Source organism: Octodon degus, unplaced genomic scaffold, assembly GCF_000260255.1.
Source record: "Octodon degus isolate 3935 unplaced genomic scaffold, OctDeg1.0 scaffold00089, whole genome shotgun sequence".
Lineage (NCBI taxonomy): Eukaryota > Metazoa > Chordata > Mammalia > Rodentia > Octodontidae > Octodon > Octodon degus.
The window spans coordinates 3139642-3160827 of record NW_004524665.1 but is presented as its reverse complement, the minus strand read 5'-3'; the positions used below and the strand labels follow the sequence as shown (position 1 = coordinate 3160827).

The 21186-nt window shown below is 40.3% G+C and overlaps 1 protein-coding gene across 3 annotated transcripts in view; it reads right to left on the bottom strand.

Annotated features, from left to right (window-relative positions):
* The window catches only part of Dis3l2 (DIS3 like 3'-5' exoribonuclease 2), a 321513-nt gene that overhangs the window by 131033 nt on the left and 169294 nt on the right, over nucleotides 1-21186 (bottom strand). For all 3 annotated transcript variants that reach the window (XM_023722254.1, XM_023722255.1, XM_023722256.1), the window contains one exon: nucleotides 14250-14423. In XM_023722254.1, coding sequence (XP_023578022.1) covers nucleotides 14250-14423 — 174 coding nt within the window. The remainder of the gene's footprint in view (nucleotides 1-14249; nucleotides 14424-21186) is intronic.

The following is a 21186-nucleotide window of genomic DNA, read 5'->3' as shown; positions in this document are numbered from 1 at the left end:
CTTTCCACCTCAGCCACCCAAGTGCTAGGATTATAGGCATTACTTTCAAATTCTCACTTCCTTTTGCTCTCACTATTATCTTCCCCAGGAGGGCTATTGTTTTCCTAAAACTTTCTATAGGACACTGTCTTCTTTTATCTCCAGCCCAAGTATTGAATGGGAAAGAGACCAGAGTGACCCTGCAGGACTAGAGACCTCTGTAGAACTCTTACTCCATATATGTAACAGGAAATCTGGCAAGATTACTAAGATCAACATTTTCAGAACTCTGGAAATTAACTAAAGGCTTCTACCAATGTGAGGTGCAAATCTTTAAGAAAAATGGCAAAATACCAATAAGAACAGAAGGCTTTGGGAGGGAGATCCTAACATCTCTCCCCAACTCCACAGAAGCCTTAAATAACAAGAGCCTTACAAGGGAAGTAAGAAGCAGCAGCCTCTGTGGATGGGCTGAACAGATAGAGAAAGCCCTGAAATCACTCCAGAGGCAGGGTCAGTGTTTGACTTAGTCAGTAGCTCCCAAAACCAATTCATGGCTGGCTGACTGTCCTGCATCAGATCTTGCTCTGGACAAACAGCCTCATAAGTATTTGCTGAAAACAGTCAGTACTATTTATTCAACTCCACAGCCATCTGAGAAGGTGGTATCAGTGGAGCAGGTGAAGACCTACCCAAAAAAGTGAAAGGGAAAACTTGGAGGAGATGTCCATAGAGAGCTTTGAAACTATTGGACTCTCCACCCTGGGGATGGAGGTGGCCACACATGCACATAGCACTGTACACATGCGCGCACCAGGAAAGACCCATGAAGGTTTCGGGCCCTCACTGCCAGCTGACCCAGAAGCTGCCTGCAGGTGGGGGTCAAGGCCAAGGCTGCATAGTGAAGTGTGCACCTGAGATGACAGCATGCCCCAGCACAGGCAGAGGCTCCCTCAGCCCAGCACAGAAACTGGTTTTCCAATAGTTCAGGGGGTCTAGTCCAGCTGCACAGAGCCTAGACCACCTCAGTCCACCCAGAGTGCTGGAACAGAACACAGGGATGAGCAGCTTATAAACAACAGCCTTACTGATCACAGTGCTGGAGCTGAGCATGTGAAGATCAAGGAGCCAGCAGATCCTGGGCTGGTGGGGGTGGGTACAACTTCCACCCCTCATGACAAGATGGGACCTTCTCACCGTGTCTTCATCCAGTAGAAGGAACAGAGATCTCCTGTGAAGGAGAAACCTCCTTCCTGAGAGTTCTGCCCTCATGACCTGAGGTCAGCCCAGACAGAGGTGCCACCTCTCAGCATCATTACTCAAGGGCTAAGGTTTCTACAAGGGCACTTATTAGGGACACAAATATCTCATCATGTTTGGATTAGTAAAACTCATAGTAGATGACACAGAATTCATATCAAAAAGTATTAATAGAGATGAAGGAGCACATTTATAATGTTAGTGAGGTTAAACAAAACAATTACAAACATATGCACCTAACAATAGAGCAAAAAAAAAAAAAATACATGAAAGCAAAAACTGGCAAAACTAAAGGAAGAAATACAGAATTCAACTGTAATAGCTGGAGACTTTAACATACAAATTTCAATAACAGAGAGAACAATTAGATGGAAGATAAACAACGAAATAGAAAACTAGATCAACAAACTAGGCTCAGAAGAAAATATTTTTAACTTAATTGAAGATATCTACCAATTCCCTCCCCCTCCCCCCAACACACAGCTAGGATTCCAGTTAATACAAGAAGATGCAGTTGATTCCCCCAAGACCAGGAACAAGGTAAGGAGGCCAGCCCTTGCTGCTTCCACTCAACATTGTATGAAAGTTCTTGTTTGAGCAACTGAGTAAGAAAAATAAATAAAAGACATACAGATTAGGAAAGAAGAAAAACTGTATTTTCAGATGACACAAACTTCTAAATACAAAAAACCCTAAGATTCCCACAAAAAAGTTTATAAATGTGTTCTGCAAGGTTTTAGTATGCAATATGTATACATAAAGATCCACTGTATGCATAAACAGTAACAGTGAACTACTTGAGAAAAAATTCATTAGTAATAAATAGAATAAAAATACATAGGAAGAAATTTAACAAAATGTGCAACTTGTTTACTAAAAACTATAAAATATCACTAAAAGAAATTAAAGTCCTAATAATGGAAAGACACTGCATGTTCCCAAGTTGGAAGACTTAATACTATTAAGTTGGTAGCACTATCCAATTGATGTACGGATTCAATACAATCCCTTCCTACCAAGAACCCCCTTTCCCGGACATTGACAAGCAGATCTTAAAAATCATATGAAAATGCATGACATCTTGAAGGATGAAAAAACCCTGGTGGAATAGTGAAACTGAAAGACTCATGCTTCTTAAGTTCAAAACTTATGTCAAAATTACAGTAATCCAGATAGTATGGTCCTAGGATAAAGACAGAGATAGGAATAAGTGGGATAGAATTCTGAGTCCAATTATAAACCTCTATATTTATGATTGACCACTTTGTAGCAAGGATATCAAGATAATTTAATAGAAAAAGAATCATCTTCTAAACAGTAGTCTTTCCCTGTGGCACAGGGACAACGGCATCACACATGCAAAAGAACAAAGTTGGGCCCTCACCTCAGACCATTTACATACATGAACAGTGGATCATAAACATAAATGTACCAACACTGCAAAACCAAGAAGAAAACTATGTATGAATCTTTGTAATCTTATAACCAATGATTGCTTAGATATAACATCAAAAACAACCAAGATGGGCATGGTGGTCCACATCTGTAGTGCCAGCTACCATCAGACTGAGGCAAGTGAATCCCAAATTCAAGGCCAATCTGGCCAACATACTGAGATCCTGTCCCCCACAAAAATCAATAGAAGAAAAATAAACTGGAATTCTGCAGGCTTAGACATGTGTGCATCCAACACCACCAACAAGAAAGCACAAGAGGGCTGGCCAGATAGCTCAGTGGACTAAAGCACCTGCTTAGGCAGAGCATAGTGACTGGGGTTCAATCCCCAGTGTGCCATGCCAGCCCCACCCCTGGGGTAAGCTGAGACAGTGATTGAGACTGGGCATGTAATCCCAGCACTTGGGAGGCTGAAAACAGGAGAATCACTACAAGTTCAATCTATGGAGTGAGACCCTATGGACCCCTAAATACATTTTTTAAAAAAATTAGGGTCAGCCAAATAGCTCAGCAGATTAAAGCACCTGCTTAGACAGACAGAGGGACCAGGAATTCAATCCCCAGACCTGCTGTGCCAGCCCTGCCCCCGGGGCGTGCTGAGACAGCGACTGAGACTGAGCATGGTGGTACATGCCTGTATTCCTAGCACTTGGGAGGCTGTAAACAAGCAGATCACTGCAAGTCTGATCTATGCAGTGGGACCCTGTAGACCTTGTCTTAAAATACAAAAAAATTTAAGAGAGCGCAAGAGCCAGGCACAGTTGTGGAGTCTGAAGTTCTGGCATTCAAGGAGTATAAGGCAGGAGGGTCACAAGTTCAAGTCCAGCCTAGACAACTCAGTGATTCTCAAAATAAAAACCACAAAAAAGTGGTGGGGATGTAACTCAGTCTGAAAGCTCTTCATTCAATTCCAGCATCATTAAAAACAAAAACAAGAACAAAACAAACCACAAAACAAAAGAGTGCAAGACTACAAATGGAAGAAAATATTTTCAAATCATTTATTTGATAAGTGAATAGTATTTTGAACATAAAACTACTCCTACTTCTACTCTATATAAAAATAAGAGTCCAATTTTAGAAAAGAGTGAATGATCTGAAAAGATACTTCTTCAAATAAGATAAACAAATGACCAAGAAGCACATACAATATTGCCAGCATCATTAATCATTACAGAAAGAATAAACAAAACTACAAAGAGATAAACACTCACCTCACAAGGGTGGATATAATCATGCATATTAACAAGTGTTGGTGAGGTCATGGAACACTGAGACACATGTGCTTGCTGGCAGCAATGCAAAATGGTCGGCCATTCTGGAGAACACCTTGCCAGGCACCGGACATGGTAGTACAGACTGCTTATATGACCCAGAAACTCTACTCCCAGGTATATACCTGAGAGAAGTGAAAACATATGCCCACAACAAAACCCATGCACAAATATTCACAGCAGCAGTCCTCAGATGAGTGAAGAAGCAGAATCAACTTGAATATCCATCAGCAGATAAATAAATGAAACACAGTACATACATAGAGTGAAATATTATTCAGTCACACAGAAATGAAGTTGTATAAAATGCCACAGTATGAATGGACCTTGAAAACATTATGTCAAGTTTTTTAAAAGCTAACTATAAAATACAGAAGACCTTTTCAGAATATAGAAATCCACAAATCTGCAAAGAGCCCAGGTGGGGGGCGAGAGTTGATGGGATCTCTCGATTGATCTCTCTCTCTCTCTCTCTCTCTCTCTCTCTCTCTCTCTCTCTCTCTCTCTCGCTTTCATTGCCTCCGTTTTTCTTTTCTTTCTTTTTATTTTTTCAAAGTCAGGGTTTGCCATGTAGTTCAGACCAGTCTTGACTATATAGTCTAGGCTGGCCTTGAGCTCCCCATGATCCTCCTGGCTCAGCCTTCCAAGTACTGGGATCACTGTTGTGCACCATCATGCCTGGCAGTTGATGGGATTTCTTTTGGGGATGATGAAAATGTTCTAGAATTAGGTAATAGGGATGCCTGTGTAATTTTGTAACTATGCCAGAAAATATTAAATTGTACAATTTTTAAAAGGGTGAATTTTATAATACGTGAGCAATACCTCAGTGTAAAAGATAGTGAAGAGACTATGCAACCTTGAAAATTAGCTATCTCTGCAACTTAGTTTACTTCAAGTCACAGGCCATCAATATAAAGTGTTTCTTCATATAGTCAAAATATAATTTGCTGGGCTGGTGAGATGGCTCAGTGGTCTAAAGCACCTACTTAGAACAAGCTCAGCAAAGCACAGGGACCGCGGTTCAATCCCCCAGCACCACATGCCAGCCAGCCCCGCCCCCTGGTGGGCTGAGCTGGCCACACACACACACACACACACACACACACACACACATATATAAATAAATAAAATTAAAAAAAATATATATATATATAATTTGCTAACAGCTTTTATTTAGGATATATAGAAATTAGTTATCTTGTCTATACACGCACTTTTCCACAATGCTATAAAAATAGTTCTGAGGGGCCAGGAACATGGCTCAGTAGAACAAATGCTTGCCTGGCAAGAGCAAGGGCCTTAGTTCAATCCCTGGTTCCACCAAAATAAATAAATAAATAAATAGTTTTAGGGAATACATTTAAATATTGTCTTCATTGCCAATTGGCATTCTCATCTGTTCAGATAAAAATCTACTTATCCTTGAATATTCATCTTCTCTATGAGCAGTGCTATCAATACAGATTTCATAGGATGGCAAACTACTAAAGAAAGCACATGCTTACAACTAAGAATGTCCACTTGTGGAACTACTTTAGGACTCATTAATCCTTTTTTTTTTTTTTGTACCAGGGATCAAACTCAGGACCCTGCACTTATTGCACTTGCCAGGCAGGCACTTCCGCCACTGAGCTATCTCCCCAACCCAGGACTCATTAACCTTTGTTACTACCTATGAGTTTCCTATAAGTTCACAAACAGTGAGTTGGGATTTACACAAAAAGAATAATTCTGCCAGTGGTTTCAAAATGACAATGATAGCCTCTCCAGATGACGCTAAACAATTTAGTCTTGCTTCTCACTAGCTATGGAAAGCAGGAGTTTCCTTGGCCACTGACGAACTAACATTTAAAACATGATTTCCTGCACTATCATCATGCACTGCCTGTGGCATTCAGTCATACTTATTTCTCAGATAAATGTTAAGAGTCACCAATGGAGACAATTTCCTTTCAAATTCAAGATCAGATGTCTATGAAGAACTTAAGCTATTTCAAACATTAAATTATGCACTGTTAAAAGTAGAAGGATCTGTGTATTCAAAGTGGTTGGGATAGATATATAGTTGCATTCTCTTAATGAATAGAATGATTTTTTCTAATGGTGTTTGTAAGTAGGATCACAAGTCTGCATCTTGTACAGCAATTAACCACTAAGAAGAATATATGCAGTGTATTATTTGTTGAAACTGTACTCTCAATTTGATTTGAAACTGTCTCATTGCTATATGTTTATCAATAAAACTTTGAAAAGAAAAATAAATAAATAAATAATAATTAAAAAAAGTTACAAAATAAAAAAATAAAAGTAGAAGGAGCTGAAGTACCTAGCTGAGCAATCTGTAAAGTATATTGAGTGGATCCCAGGTCCATGGGATGATCCATGAGAAAAGCTCAAAGCCATCTATTAAGAGACCTGGCCACAGAAGCCCGTCTCCATAAACAAAAGCCCACCCCAAAGAACTCATGACCTACCAACAGCTTCTCGAAAATCCTAAATTCATTTTAGAAAACATGAACCTGCTCACTCTTCCCACTCCTACCCAGAGCCCCCAATGTGCCCAAAGTCCTCAGCTCATTCCTGGAGAGCCAGGACCAACTCCTAGAGCTCTTCCCCATGCCACACACAGTGACTGCCCAGAGGAACTCCTTCTCAATGACAATTTAATCACATGAGACTTCCTGGTACACAGAGAGATCATTAGTCATTTAATGTGAGTTATGTTTGAAAGCTTTCCCACAGAAGAGCTGACCCGAAAGAGGTTAGTATGAGATGCTTCTCCTTTCAAGTTGCTATTTCAAGGTTGGCTTTACCTGGAGTGAGATGGAATTTCTGCCCTTTTGGAACAGCTCCACCTTAAGATATTTCAATATTTTTCACCACAGCACCCTTTCTGGGTTCAGTATTTTTAGCTCATTGTTTTCTATTTTGGCAGCTAAGAAGCTGTAGTTTGTAATCTTACCTCCAGCTTCATATTTCTTTTTAAAAGTGAATACAATGTCCTGTTTATAATAATAAAATCACCAGTTGGCAGAATGACATTAAATGGAAAGAGAGAGAGAGAGAGAGAGAGAGAGAGAGAGAGAGAGAGAGAGAAGGAGCGAGCGAGCAATTGGAAAATCTAGAGCAAGCAATTTTCAGTGCCAATTTTCATATTTGTAGTGGTCCAGTGGAGGTCACTGGGCTTCCTTTTTATTAAGAGAATAGTAAAGAAACAGATACCCACAAGCACTCTCATAAAAAACTATAGAAACCACCTCTGCTGCAGCAGAGCTTGTGGCCCTGCTGCAGAGTGACGTGACTCACACATCCACAATAATCCCAACTACAGGGAAAAGAAAAGGTCAGCTTGGTGTGGCACTTTCCTCTCCAATATTTACATTTTCACTGAACTTTAAGACTTGGTTTCCTACTCTAGTTTATTGTCAGAGGAAACAGAACAGTATGAATGAAATGACACAGAACCTCAGCCAGTCTCAGAAATACTCCTGGGTTTTTTTGGCTTTTGGTGCAATCCCTGGAAGCATTTTCCTGGGACACAGTGTCTTCCTAATGCAGAGATTTGCAGTATTGGTGTTGCTTCTAATTTTTTTTTTTTTTTTAACCTCAGATGACCTGCAAAAGAGAGTTATAGGTCTAGGCCATGCAAGCAAGGACCTTCAGAGCCAAAGGTTCAAAAACTGGTGAGCCCATCAGAAGGGCCAGATCACCCCTACAAGTTCACACCAGCCCTGCTCCTTAAAAATTGCTAACCAACCATTTTTCTTTTCAAAATAAACACAATTTTTCTCTACTTCAGTTTGCAAAATATTACCCCAATTCCACTGGACGAAAAAACTGGAATTTTACTGACATAATTGGATTATGAGGTTTAAAGATTGATGGAACTTTTCTGTTCCAAATATAATTGTTCAAATACCAAACCTAAATGGGTACGTAGAAGCTCTTACGTAGCTAGAGCCAGAGGAGCACTGCAGGCTCCAAAGCAGGATGGCCCATGAGAGGAGTTCCCCAGGGCGGGGTGAACAGGCTGTCTGCCTGTAGTTACCCTGTGGCACCCCTCTCTCAGCCCTGAGCTCCGGCAACAAGGACTGTCCTATCTGTATTACGGCACTTGTCATTCCCAGCTGTAGCTGACCTAAGTATTAATGTATCTCCCTGTAGAACAAGGGCTGGTCTTTGTATTTCCAATGGTTAATTCCATATGTAGTAATACACATATGCATTATGTACAATGTAAATCAATGTTTTAGGGGAGAAAAAGGACATGAATGATTTGATTCTAGGAGTTGAAATATCCATTAATTTATTCAATATAGCACACATTTTTCAGCAAGTGTTGGGACTGGATCTGTCATTGTTAATTTTTTAATTTTCTTGTTTTGTTTCCAGACAGGGTCATGTTACATAGCCTAGGCTGACCTGAAATTCACTATATAATCCAGGTTGACCATGAACTCTCAATCTTCCTGCCTCAGCCTCCTGAGCACTAGGATTCTAAGCCTATACCACCACATCCAGTTTTTTATGGTTAACCTTCATTATCAACCTGACTGGATTAAGAAATGTCTAGGAAATGAGTAAAGCACACTTTGAGGCTCAATGTATCTCCAGAGATGACTGGCACATGGGACAGTAAACACAAGGAAGAGGCTTGGCAGGCTGTGGTTGCTACTGTCCAGCAGGGAGAGGCTTTATGGAGCAAAGGTGAAAGGAGGAAGCCTGCTGGCATGTACTCCTCCTCGCTGCAGCTGCTTCCTGGCTGCCATGAGGTGGGCAGCGTCGCTCTAGCACAGCCTCTCTACCATGATGTTCTGCCTCCGCCACTGCATACATGGAGCCAGTGACTATGGACAGAGACCTCTGATATCAGGAGCCACAATAAACCTTCCCTCCTTTAAGTTACTTTTCTTAGGTATTTTGTCATGGTGACAAAAAGTTAATATGCAATCCTAGCTCTTTTGTCATTTCTAGGAAAATGAAAATTGACTTTAAGCGTCTCTCACAATATTGGGCCTCTAAGCAGAAGAAATCTCACGCTCCTCACGTACCAAATATCTTTCTCATTTATTATAATTTCATGTTTGACTATGAATGGATCTGACTCATATTCTTCTGCCATGAGACACAGAATGCCATGAAGACAGAGCCCACGTCTATTTTCATCTGTTGCTATGCTTCCAGAGTCTAGGGATGGTGTTCAGGAAATATTTGTTGACTGAAAAACTGAACAAATCTATCACAACACCAGCCAAAGAAAAGGAAAAACTAATTAGACCCAAACACTTCAATGTACTTCCAGACTTTTCTCTATGTAAATTTTGTTGTACAAACTAAGAAATTAACTATGGCTACACAAATAGATGAATTAACCCCCATGACTGCACTAGGTGCATGATCAGGGCTAAGTGAAGTGTCCACATGAGAGTCAGGTTCTAGAGAAAAGACAGCTCCCTGGTGCGCTCCCAGTTCCTACAGTTCCAGCCACTTGTGGTCACTGGGCATCACCCATGCCTGTTTCCACGCACTTAGGAATATTATCCATTTTAGCCAAATTAACCTTTATAAATAGTTATGTAGTTTTAAAAGACTGTTGCAGAGATTCAGAGACTGAAGATCATACTAAGCTAATAATATCATTTCTACTAACACCATGAAAATGGCAAAATTGATTTTTTTTTGCTTCTAATATAAATTCATCCCTAGCCATATGATTTTAAAACAACAGCTACCAGTCATATGTTACCCACTCAGTACTGTAGAAACAATCAACAAATTTAATCTGTCCCTTCAAGGGTAGTATCTTAACACTGATGGGGAAAGTTACTGTATTTTAAAAATGACATTTATGGGCCAGGAAGATAGCTCAACAGACTAAATGCCTGCTCAGGCAAGAGCAGGGACCAAGATTTGATCCCTGGCACCACATGCTGCACCACCCCCAAGTACACTGAGCTGGCCACCAAGACCAGGCATGGTGGCACACACCTGTAATCCCAGGGCTGGGGAGGCGGAGACAGGAGGATCACTAAGAGTCCAAGCTGCATAGTGAGACCCTGTACCAAATACATAATGAAATAAAATTTAAAAATTAAAAATGACATTTATGTTTTATAGGTAACATCTTTTTTTTTTTTTTTTTTTTTTTTTTTTTTTTTTTTTGGTGGAACCAGGGATTGAACTCAGGCCCTTGTGCTTGCCAAGGAAGCGCTTATTCCACTGAGCCATCTCTCTGGCCTGTAGGTAACATTTTTAAGTGAATGTGTAGAAATACTTTTTACTACTATACAATTTGGGTCCTAAACTGATAAAAGTGAATAAACTACAGACAAAATGGGCCATGTGTATATGCCCAAACTTCCTAACATAATTTTCTAACTAGTTTTTAAGATGCCACCTGCATAATAATTGAGGATTATGAACTTCCTCCCTCCCAAAAAAATCCAAAAATGCACGATCTTTCAATTAGTCCATAAGAACTAATATCAAGAAAGATGTCAACTTATTAGCAGAATCTCAGAGTAAATTGGAATATAACTGGTGAATAGGACTAAAACAATTAGTATGATCTAGCAAGCTAGCTCATATCTTGTAAATGTTTATCTTTTCTATTTCCCTCCAATATCAGGGATTGAACCCAGGACCACTGGACTAAGCTATACCTCTCACACTTCATTTTTTATTTTGAGACAAGGTCTCACTAAGTTGTCAAGTTTCTCAGAGTGATCGCATACATTCCTCCTGCCTCAGCTTCCCTGAGTGCAAGCAGAGGTATGCACCACCATGTCTGATTTCTTGTTTTCATTTATGATCACCACTAAAACCAATTATCAGAACATATGAGACTTAGAATCAGACCTCTGAATTTCCATATCATGCTATTAAAGTGAAATTTAAGAATAATAAAAATGAAGTTGCTTATATCAAAAGTAAAATGAGTTTGAACAAATGTGGTTCCTATAATTTTTATAAATAATTTAAAATATTTAATAATTTGTATCATTCTCATATATTTTTCTATTTTTATTTATGCTTACAATGTAAATAATAGATCAAAAACATAGGATATTTGCTTATAATTTAAAAATAGGGACATGTATTGGGAATGTATGCTCAACAATATTTTAAGATTACTACTTTAGGTATCAGGAAGCCATTAAAAGACTTCAAATGCAAAGGAATAAAATTATCAAAATTGAATTTTAGAAATATAATCCTGGAGATAGCAGATGGGAAAAAAATGTTTGGAGGTTAAACCAGATTAAAAAACAACTTGTTACTACACTAACGGCAGAAAGTATCCACAAGGTCCCAAGCGATGCTCACATGAAGCCCCAAGGGCTTCCCCAGGGCACACAGGTGTTGGCCAGCAGAGCCGTCCTGCAGTGCCTGCCTGCAACACAGGCAACGAGGACACAGGAATGGCAAGGTGGAGCCCGCGAGGGGAGCCCTGAGCAACACTGGGTCCCCAGACTTGGAAATGCTGAGTATTGATCAAAATCTAGGAGACAGGCTACAAAAGACCAATTGCTTCTATTTTCAGGAACATGTATTTATAATTTTTAGAAGTTATTTTAAAATTTTTAATAATGTAGTAGTATTCAAAATTAAAAAATAGTGATTTCTTACCTCTTTATTACTATACCAAATCCATCCCTTATGGTAATCACTACTTCCTTCTGAATTTTCTCTTGTATGTGATATTTTATATGTGTGTGTATGCATAAGTGTATACATGTATTTGTGGGTATAGAGAGATAGTTTTTGTATAATTTACTCTATAAAAATTGGCTCATCTTTACATTGTTCTGAAATTTGGTCCTTTCCCTTAAGGTTATTTGACAACCAGCCTTACGGGACAGTCTACATGGACCTTCTCTTTTTTGCAAAGATGAATATATGAATGTTATCATATAGGTATACCATGGGTTATTAAACCTTCCTTTATGGATGGACATTGGCAGGACTTAAAGTGTTTTATAATAAAGCAGCAATGAATACTTCTGTACACATATGCTTGTATACTTTGAGGAGGACAGATTCCTGGAAGTAAGAGTTTTTGGGAAATAGTAGGTACAGTAAAATTTTGATCTGAATTACAGAATGGCCACACTAAATCATATTTCCAACACTAAGGTTCATTTTGACATTCCTTTCTCTTTTCCCATTAAATGATGCTTCTTTTTCTTCTGGATGGTTAACAACCTAAGTTTGCAGACCAAAATTGGAGAAAAAGGAAGGATACAAGGAAAGCCAACATTTTGGCCCTAGCCTTCTAAGGTCAGTTAAGACTCAGGACATATGAGAACTTGTACTGTAACGTCATGTACCTCGGTAGTGTCCCAAATATTCTGATCAAGAAGATTATGGGGCCGAGGAGGAAAGTGATCGATGACATAGAGTGGGCCTAAGGAGAGTCACATGGGGAGAAGACACTCTCTCAGGCTTTCACAGAGAGCACATTGGCCAGGCATTGGCCGTGACTCATCCACATGGCTGCACTGATAAAGGTTCTACAATCTGAGGTACAGGATCTCAGGACAAATCCTGAGGGCATTACACTGACCTTCTCAGACAAAAAAGCTACAACTCTTGTTGCATAGGTCCTGCTTTACCTTGGTCTTAACCATCCAGCAGAAAAGTATGAAGATGCAATTATAAGAAATAAAGCCATGCTGTTAAGTTGAGCTGTGGGGGACTCAGATCAGTAATTTCTGACATTGCCAGTTAAACAGAGACCCAATGCTATTATGGGCTACTGGACTCTTTTAGAATATTTTGCTGAGTTTACACACCTATAATATTCAATAACGGAACTTAGAAAAAATGGGGTATACAGATGAATGTCCATTTTGTATCTGTGTATTCAGGGTGGTTGGGATGGATATATAGTTACATTCTGTTAATGAATGGAATGATTTGTTCTAATGGTGTTTGTAAATAGGATCACAAGTCTGCATCTTGTACAGCAATTAACCACTAAGAAGAATATATGCAGTGTATTATTTGTTGAAAAAAAAATAAACAAAAAATAAATAAATAAATAAATAAATGATGCTTCTATAGTCTTCAGTTGAAGATCTTAAGAAACAAACCTCCCAATTCACACAGAAGGAAAGGCAGGCTCCTTTCCTTACATGGAGAAAGGTAAAGGCCATGAGCCCAGGTCTCATAGCCCTGAGCTCCAGCTGCTCCTAAACTCCAGGTCGGCAACTTGGGCCAGCTGACTTCAAGTACAACACGTGTCCCATCAGCCATACTGACAAGTAGAAAAGGGGGCTCATTATCTCCTTTTCCTGCCTATCTCCAGTAAGAAAAAGAAAAAGAGCAATAAATTCTGCAAAGACACCATGACAAGAGGGTCAGAGAAGGCAAATTCTCCGACTTGGTGCAGCAATGGACATCCAGGTCTGAGGGTCCCTAGGTCCCACGCTGCAGTGGGCATCGTGGTGAAAGACTCTGACATGGGATGACCTTAGCAAACCCTTCCATGGCCTCAGTGCTTGTATGAAAATTTTCTTGGTTCTAAATATCTCCATGTGGCATCCAAAATGAGTGCCAGGACTGAAACCGAATTCTGAAGAGAAATATCAGAAAAGAACTAACATCCCACAATGAAGAAACATCTTCAAAGAAGATGTTGTTATAAAAATACCACAAAAGTACTTTCCAACAAATTCCAGACCGAAAAGTAAAGCTTTAAAATGAAGCTGCAAGCACAAAAGTCTTGAATCCTTTGCTGTGTGCCTAGAGAGGCCCAGTTAGAGGAGGCGCCGCTAACCTGGGGCACTGCTTTGATTTGACCAGATCGATGGGGTCTGCAGGGGAGAAAAGATGCAGCGCCCACACCTTCTGAAATAAGAATAATCTAGAATGGGGCAGCAAAGTTGGGGGAAAGGCCAGGCTGTAACTATCATCAACTTCACAGGCCACGTGGTCTCTACTGCAGCTCCTCAACTGTGCAGCAAGGACACAAAACAGCACAAGGGAATAAACAGAAATGTAGTACAAGTTCACGAACACTGAAATTCAAATTTTTATGTAATCTGCATGAAACAGAATCTTTTCACAGCCATTTAGAGATGTAAAAACTACTCAGCACATGGGCTGTACATAACAGGTGGTCAGCTGGACTTGGCCATAGTTTGCTGGCCTCTCATTCTCAAATGAATCTGAATGCTGGTGGCAAGAGAGTGATACAGGAGCTCAGTTCCTAAAAAGGCTGGGCTGGAGGGCAGAAAGGCAGAGACCACTTCTTCAAGGGTTTCAGGTGTTTACCTCAGATCTCTTCTTTTGCTGACCTCCTCAGGTGGAATTGTCCAGGGCAGACTTTGAGGGAGACAGTCCAGAACTTCTGAAGAGAAATCAGAGAAATCGACACCATACTCTGTTAGTATTCCTTCTGTTTCAGGCTCGATTTCACCAGCCTCTCCGAGACTCTTAGCCAGCTTCCTGTGGACAGAACAGAGAAGGAATCACTGGGTTACTGAACAAAAGCAGTGTAGGCCTCTGTCTTCTCAAAGTTAGGCATTAGGAAAGTCTAAAATCTCTTGCCCTGCCACCAGGAGGAATATGATCACCTGTGTATGGGACAAGAAGCAGGAAGCAGAAACAATGATACCCTTGTCCTGGGAAATCCATGAACACGGTAATTTTACCTTTCTGTGGAAAGCAGGCCTTTCTCAGGACTCCTTCAATTATTCTTTATAGAGAAGTCATAATTGACATTATAGAAGACGTGCACCGGTGTTCTGACAAACACCTTTAAAGACGGCCTCTGCCAACTCAAGTCTGCTGCGAGATCATTAGCTGCAGAGTGCCTGCACCCTAAGCCAGGTATGCCCAATTAGAGCTGATCTGTGGGTCATCAATACTCACACTACAGTGGCTGCGCTCTGTTCTCATGAGGACTGTCATGCCACACACGGAGCACACATCTAAAGTACGTAGAATACAGACAGGTAGCAGGAAATGTGATCAGAGCCTTTAAGTAGCTTCCTTGAGGAGGGCAAAGCCAAACCAGGCCCCTCCTCTATCACATGGGTCTAGTCCTCTACCAGCAAGGGCCAGGAGGCCACTCCAGCTCCTCCTGCAAGAAGTGCAGCTCCAGCTGGGGCCTTCTGCAGGGCCACTCAATTGCTGTGAAGAGAACTCTGCACATACTTGTAATCCCAGCACTCAGGAAACTGAGGCAGGAGGATTGCTGTGAGTTTGAGGCCAGCCTAGGCTACAAAGTGAGTTTGAAGCCAGCCTGAACCACATAGTGAAACTGTCTCAAAAAGACGCAAAACAAAACAAAATAAGAGACTCAGTGGGTAGAATAGTAAACAATGAAGAAAAAATTGATATATTTCCAGTCAGATTGGCCTAGAAAAACAAAGGCAAGTAATGAGTGTCAGGAGTGACTGGGGACAGCACCGCACATCCTACAAAGGGGAAAGGCCAACCACAAATGACCTTAGGCCAGTGAACTCAACATGTGGGAGACAAGGACAGAGACCTGGGAAGACATATACTGCCCTGGATTATTCAAGAATGTCTATGTCTCAACAGTCTTATATCTATTAAAGAAACTAAAGTCATAGTCTAACCTTCATACAAGAAAAGTCCAGGTTCAGAAGGTTTCACTGATGATTTCTACTAAATAGAATTCAGTACTCTATGAAAAGGATAACACATCATGACCAAGTAATATAGGAATGATCCAACATTTAACACTCAATCAATAAATGTAGCACACTATAATAATTAATAAACATTCACGGTCATCTGGACATAGGAAGAAAAGCAACTGATAAATGTCAACAGTCACTCATGTTAAAAACTCTCACACAATCAACAGAAAGAACCTTGCAAAGCAAAGCCTCAGAGTTTCCCTCATTCATGTCCTTTTCAGGGCATTTGGGCCTCTCATGGTTTCTGAGCCCTGCATCAGGTTCCCATCCCAACCAGACTTGGTTCCCCTTGCTTAAAGTCAAGAATCCAGGCAGTTAAAGCCTTGGGTCCCTGTGGAAACAGGCAGCCTCCTACACTGTTGGAGGGAATGTAAACTAGGACACCACTATGGGAATACGTGTGGAGATTCTTCAAAGAATTAAAAGCAGAAATCCCATTTGACGCAGCTACTCCCCTTCTATGTATCTCCCTGAAAGTGTTAAAAATATCATACTGCAGTGACCCATGCACACTCATGTTTGTAGCAGCACAGTGCACAATAGCTACATCTTGGAAGTGGCCTGTATGTCCATCGACAGATGATGGATAAAGAAAACACAGTATGAGGATGGAGCATTACTCTGCCACAAATAAGGACAGACTTGAGTCACTTGCAGGAAATGGATGCAGCTTGAGACCACAATATTAAGTGAAATAAATCAGACACACAAGCTTATATATCATGTGAATTCTCTTATATCAGAAACGCAAAATATAAATAAGAGCAAAATAGGAAATAGGAAGATAGGTCTGTTGCAAAAGGAAAGAAGACCAAGAGATTAGGAGGGGCAGGGAAAGGGAGAGAAAGAATGAAGACATTCTGTCCAGGTGCTGACCCCACATGGGAAGCAATCATTATGCACTGCATCCATGTCGCAGTAAGAAATAAGATGAAAATAAGGACTCAGATCCCATTAGTTTTCAAAATGCACATTTATATTTTTCAAGATTTAATTATATTTTTGATTATGTGTGTATGTAGACAGGCAGATAGACAATAAAGGAAAAGGAAACTGCACTATGCTGGCACAGAGGATAGACATTCTGGATGAGGGTCAGCTGATGCTTACACAAACAGTGACATGAAGACTCACTGAGGTGTGGATGCATCAGCTGACTCTCAAACGGCATGAAAATAGGCCCTGGGCTCGACTCCCAGTGAGTCTTCCGTATCAGAAATGGAGACTGTGAGAAACAGGACTGATAGAAAAAAGGCACAGAACATATCACTGTCTTCCTTCCCCAAAGTGAGCAGATGATGCAAAGTTAAAGACTCATGGACGGGAAGTAATAAAAAATGACATGAAAGAATATGAAATTGCAGTACTGTCCACTTTTAAACTATAAAGCACAACTGTGTAATTCTACCTAATAGTGCTGAACCATTCATTAATTAGAGAACAGGCATAATTCCTAAGAGAACAACTCAAAACACTGAGCTGTATCTCTAACACTGTACTAGAGAACTGCACTGATGTGGACAAAAACATGCTCATCTGCAAAGGGGCACACATGGGACACCCCAGCCTTCCTATCCCTGCTTGAGAGGCTGGGGCACTACTCTTCATGACTGGACAGCCAAGCCTGATTCTCACAGGCCTAAAGGACAACAAACGCCATGGACATACAAGCTTTTTATGAATCCAGCTTCTGAGATAGATTCATGCTACACTAAAGTCCAGGAAAAAATGATTCCAGCAGACCCCTTACTCAGGTTGCTTTCCAAGCTTTCAGTTACCCTCAATCAACTATGGTTGGAAATTATGAATGAAAAACTCCAGAAATGAACAATGCATAAAGTATTTTGTTTTGAAGACAGGGTCTCATTATGCAGTGCAGGCTGGCCCTGAATTCACTATGGAGCCCAGCTGGCCTAGAATTCACAGCGATTCTCCTGCCTTGGCCTCCCAAGTGCTGGGATTATAGACATGCGCCATCACATTGAGCAATTCCTAAGTTTTAAACTGAGCATCATTCATATAATGGGTGCATCTCAGGCCATCCCACTCTTTCACACTCAAGACATGATCAGCCTTTCATCCAGCTCATCCACCATATACACTGCCTGCCTTTCATTAAGGTGTGTTTCCAGAATAGCTGCACTGTAGTGTTCAAGGTCTCCAAGCAAAGACAGAAGAGAGAATTAAGATGTGTTATGTGCATGCGCCAACTCCTCACGATAACTGTAGCTATTATGTACTGCAAATATGTTCTAGAAGGAAAAAAAAAATGGTTCCAAAGCAAAAGAGTGGTGATGCTGGTAATTTTATTACAGCATATTGTTATTATTGTTCTGTTTTAGTTATTGCTATGGTTAACTGCTGTACCTAATAAACTTCATCACAGGTAAAATATTTTAAACAAACATGCAAGTGCATAAGGAATAAATAGGTCACAAAAGATAAAGGGCTGGCGAGATAGCTCAGTGGACTAAGCGTCTGCGTAGGCAAGCACAGGGACCAGGGTTCAATTCCTTTCACCACATGCCACACCGGACCCACCTCTGGGCACACTGAGCCAGCCACCAAGACCAGGCATGGTGGCACATACTTGTAATTCCAGCATTGGGGAGGCTGAAAACAGGAGGATCACTACAAGTCCGAGCTGTGAAGTGAGACCCTGTACCAAATACATTAAAAAAAGAAGATAAAAACTAGATTTTTAGATCTCAGTAAACACAGAGAAAAGAATAAAACCATTGGAGATATGATGGTTATAGTGAAAATAATGAAAAACTGACACAATTTGAAAATAATAAGAATCATAGAGAAAAAATTTGAGAAGTGAGGAAAATGAAATTTGAAGTATAAGATTACAGAGGGGGAAAAGATTACAAGGTAAAAACAGAGAGATATGAATGGCAGCTACTGGAAACCCAGGTGGGGAGGCCTGGTTTTCCTTGAAGGAGGGCCAGACACAAAGGACAGAAAGCATGTTCAAAGCCATCATGAATACAACTCTCCTGAAGTAGAAGAAAATTCAAGTTTACAGACATATAGGGTATATCATAACCTAGGAAAAAGAGAAAAATCATAACTGAAACACATTCTAAGGAAGTTGATTTCAAAAAGAAAGATTTCAAAACATAGGAACTTGAGGAATGTTGTTTTCACAAAGTCCTTCTATAAAACTGCTCACTGATCCTGGGGGACTACCAGGAAATGGAGAGAAGCCCCTGGAGACTGCAGGTGCTAGAGGAGGAGGGGACAAGAAAACATGGCGGAGGTCACAGGCCTGACATAAAGTTAGGTGCCAGGATAAGTCAGAGCAGTCACTGGATCTTTATTGGAATTAAAGAGATTTTTTTTTCTCATTTAGTATTTTGTGTTCTGGCAAAAAAAAATTTCACCAGGCTACATTCTAAGTCCAAAGAATCTTAATTTGTTTACTGAAATTACAACATGCCTTATAAAGACAAAATTGTATTTTAGTTATGGCTTCCAAACATGATCAATAGCTCCAAGTTCCTATTTGTAGTAATTAACATTTATTTTACTAAGTTCCAGAGAACATTTCTCAAGTGCCTTATTAAAATAAATTTATTATAGATCTCACTGGGATATATTTAATAACAGCAGAGGCTGAAGAGCTTACAGGAGATAAAAATCTAATAGGTCAGCATGCTGAAAGAGCTCAAGCTTTGGGGCCTTCAATGCCCACGAAAGACTTCCATGCAACCTGCTTACTCCTAACTCTGCTCACTTCCTAAAAATCAGAATACCGTAGGATCTAACCAAAACTCAAATCTACTAAGGAACTAGATTATCACTTGGGTATTTATCTTACAGAAGGGTTTGCTTTCATATTTTCAATTGCAAGGTAAATTTTATTTACCCTCAATCATAATAATCACTTTTCCTTTCATACAGTATCTCAGTTTTCAAAGTAGTTTCTATGATTTCTATTCACTGTCAGTAAAGATGACAAAGGCTTCTTAGGTGAGGTTTATTTTAGGCAAGGTTTATTTATTTTTTTGTTTTGTTTTGTTTTTGGTGCTGAGGACCAAACCCAGGGCTTCCAGCTTGCTAGGCAAACATTCTACCACTAAGCTAAATCCCCAGTCCCACAAAGGTTTCTTTAACACAACTACAACCCACTGTTGCCCTCAAATGTCTGATAATTCTCTTACACACACACACACACACACACACACACACACACTCTCACACTCCAGCCTTCTCAGCATTAAAATAGGTCCAACAGAAACTCAAAGCTGAAGAAAAAAAAATCCCAGGAGACAAAACAAGTAAATGTGGGATCCCTGAACACAAAAAGAGCATAGAAGAATAAAAATAAGAATAACAACAGGAGGAGGAGGAAGGAGAGGAGGAGGAGGGAGAGAGAAAGAGGAAAGGGGAAAAAAAGGGGATGGGAAAGGGGGAGGGGAAAGAGGGAGAGGGAAGAAATGGGAGAGGGAGAGAGGAGGGGAAGGGAGAGGAAGGGAGGGGAGAGGAGGGGAGAAGAGGAGGGGAGAGGAGAGAAAGCAAGCAAGAAGGAAGAAAACTGGCATGAAGGGTTGTTACAGCTTAAAGTTAGATCTAAGATGTTCCTGAGCCATCTCATGTGTTCAGAAGTGGACAGCTGCATCACGAAGGTGCTCATTTCATCAGTAGATGAACCACTGTTGACACCCTAATGGAAGAAATAGAAATTTGGGTGGCGGGGCCTTGTTGACAGGAGTGAATCACAGAAGCCAATCTGGTGCCTGGCCTTTTTGTTCTGGTTTTCTCTCTCTTTTTGGCTGCCCTGAGGGGAGCAGCTCTCCTCCACTGCCCCCTTCCGCCATGATGGTTCTGCCTCACCTCAGGCCTGAATGCAGTGCAGTAGACAGATCACAGACTAAAACCTTTGAAACTGTGAGCCAAAATAAACCCTTTCTCCTTTAAAATGCTTATGCCCAGTATTTTGCCTCAGCAACAGAAAGCTGATTAATATAAATATGGACTTCCATTAATAACAAATTATAACAAATATTCTATAATATATGTCATTAAAAGGGGAAACTAACTGGGGGGAGTATATAAGAACTATACTATCTTGGAGCCAGTAGAATAAGCGCTTCCCTGGCAAGCGCAAGGGCTTGAGTTCAATCCTCAGTTCCGCAAAAAAAAAAAAAAAAACTTATACTATCTTGACCATTTTCTATAAGTCTTAAATTGTTTTTAAAAAATAAAGTTTACTTGAAAAGATCTCACAGCTAAGAAGTAAAAGTAATTTAGATTTCCAACAATAGTAAAGAGTAAACTAGTAAAATCAGTAAAACAGTTAAGATTACTTCACATTTTAGAAAAAGAATTTTGTAGATATAGTAACACAAAAATGTGGACATAAAATGAAAAAAATACCTGGGCATGATCATGCACATCTATAATCACAGCACTCAGGAGGTTGAGGCAGGAAGATCACTGTGAGTTCAAGGTCAGTCTGAGCTACATAGTGATTGCAAGACCAGCCTGGACTACATAGTGAGACTTCCTTTTTCAAAAAGAAAAAGGAAAAA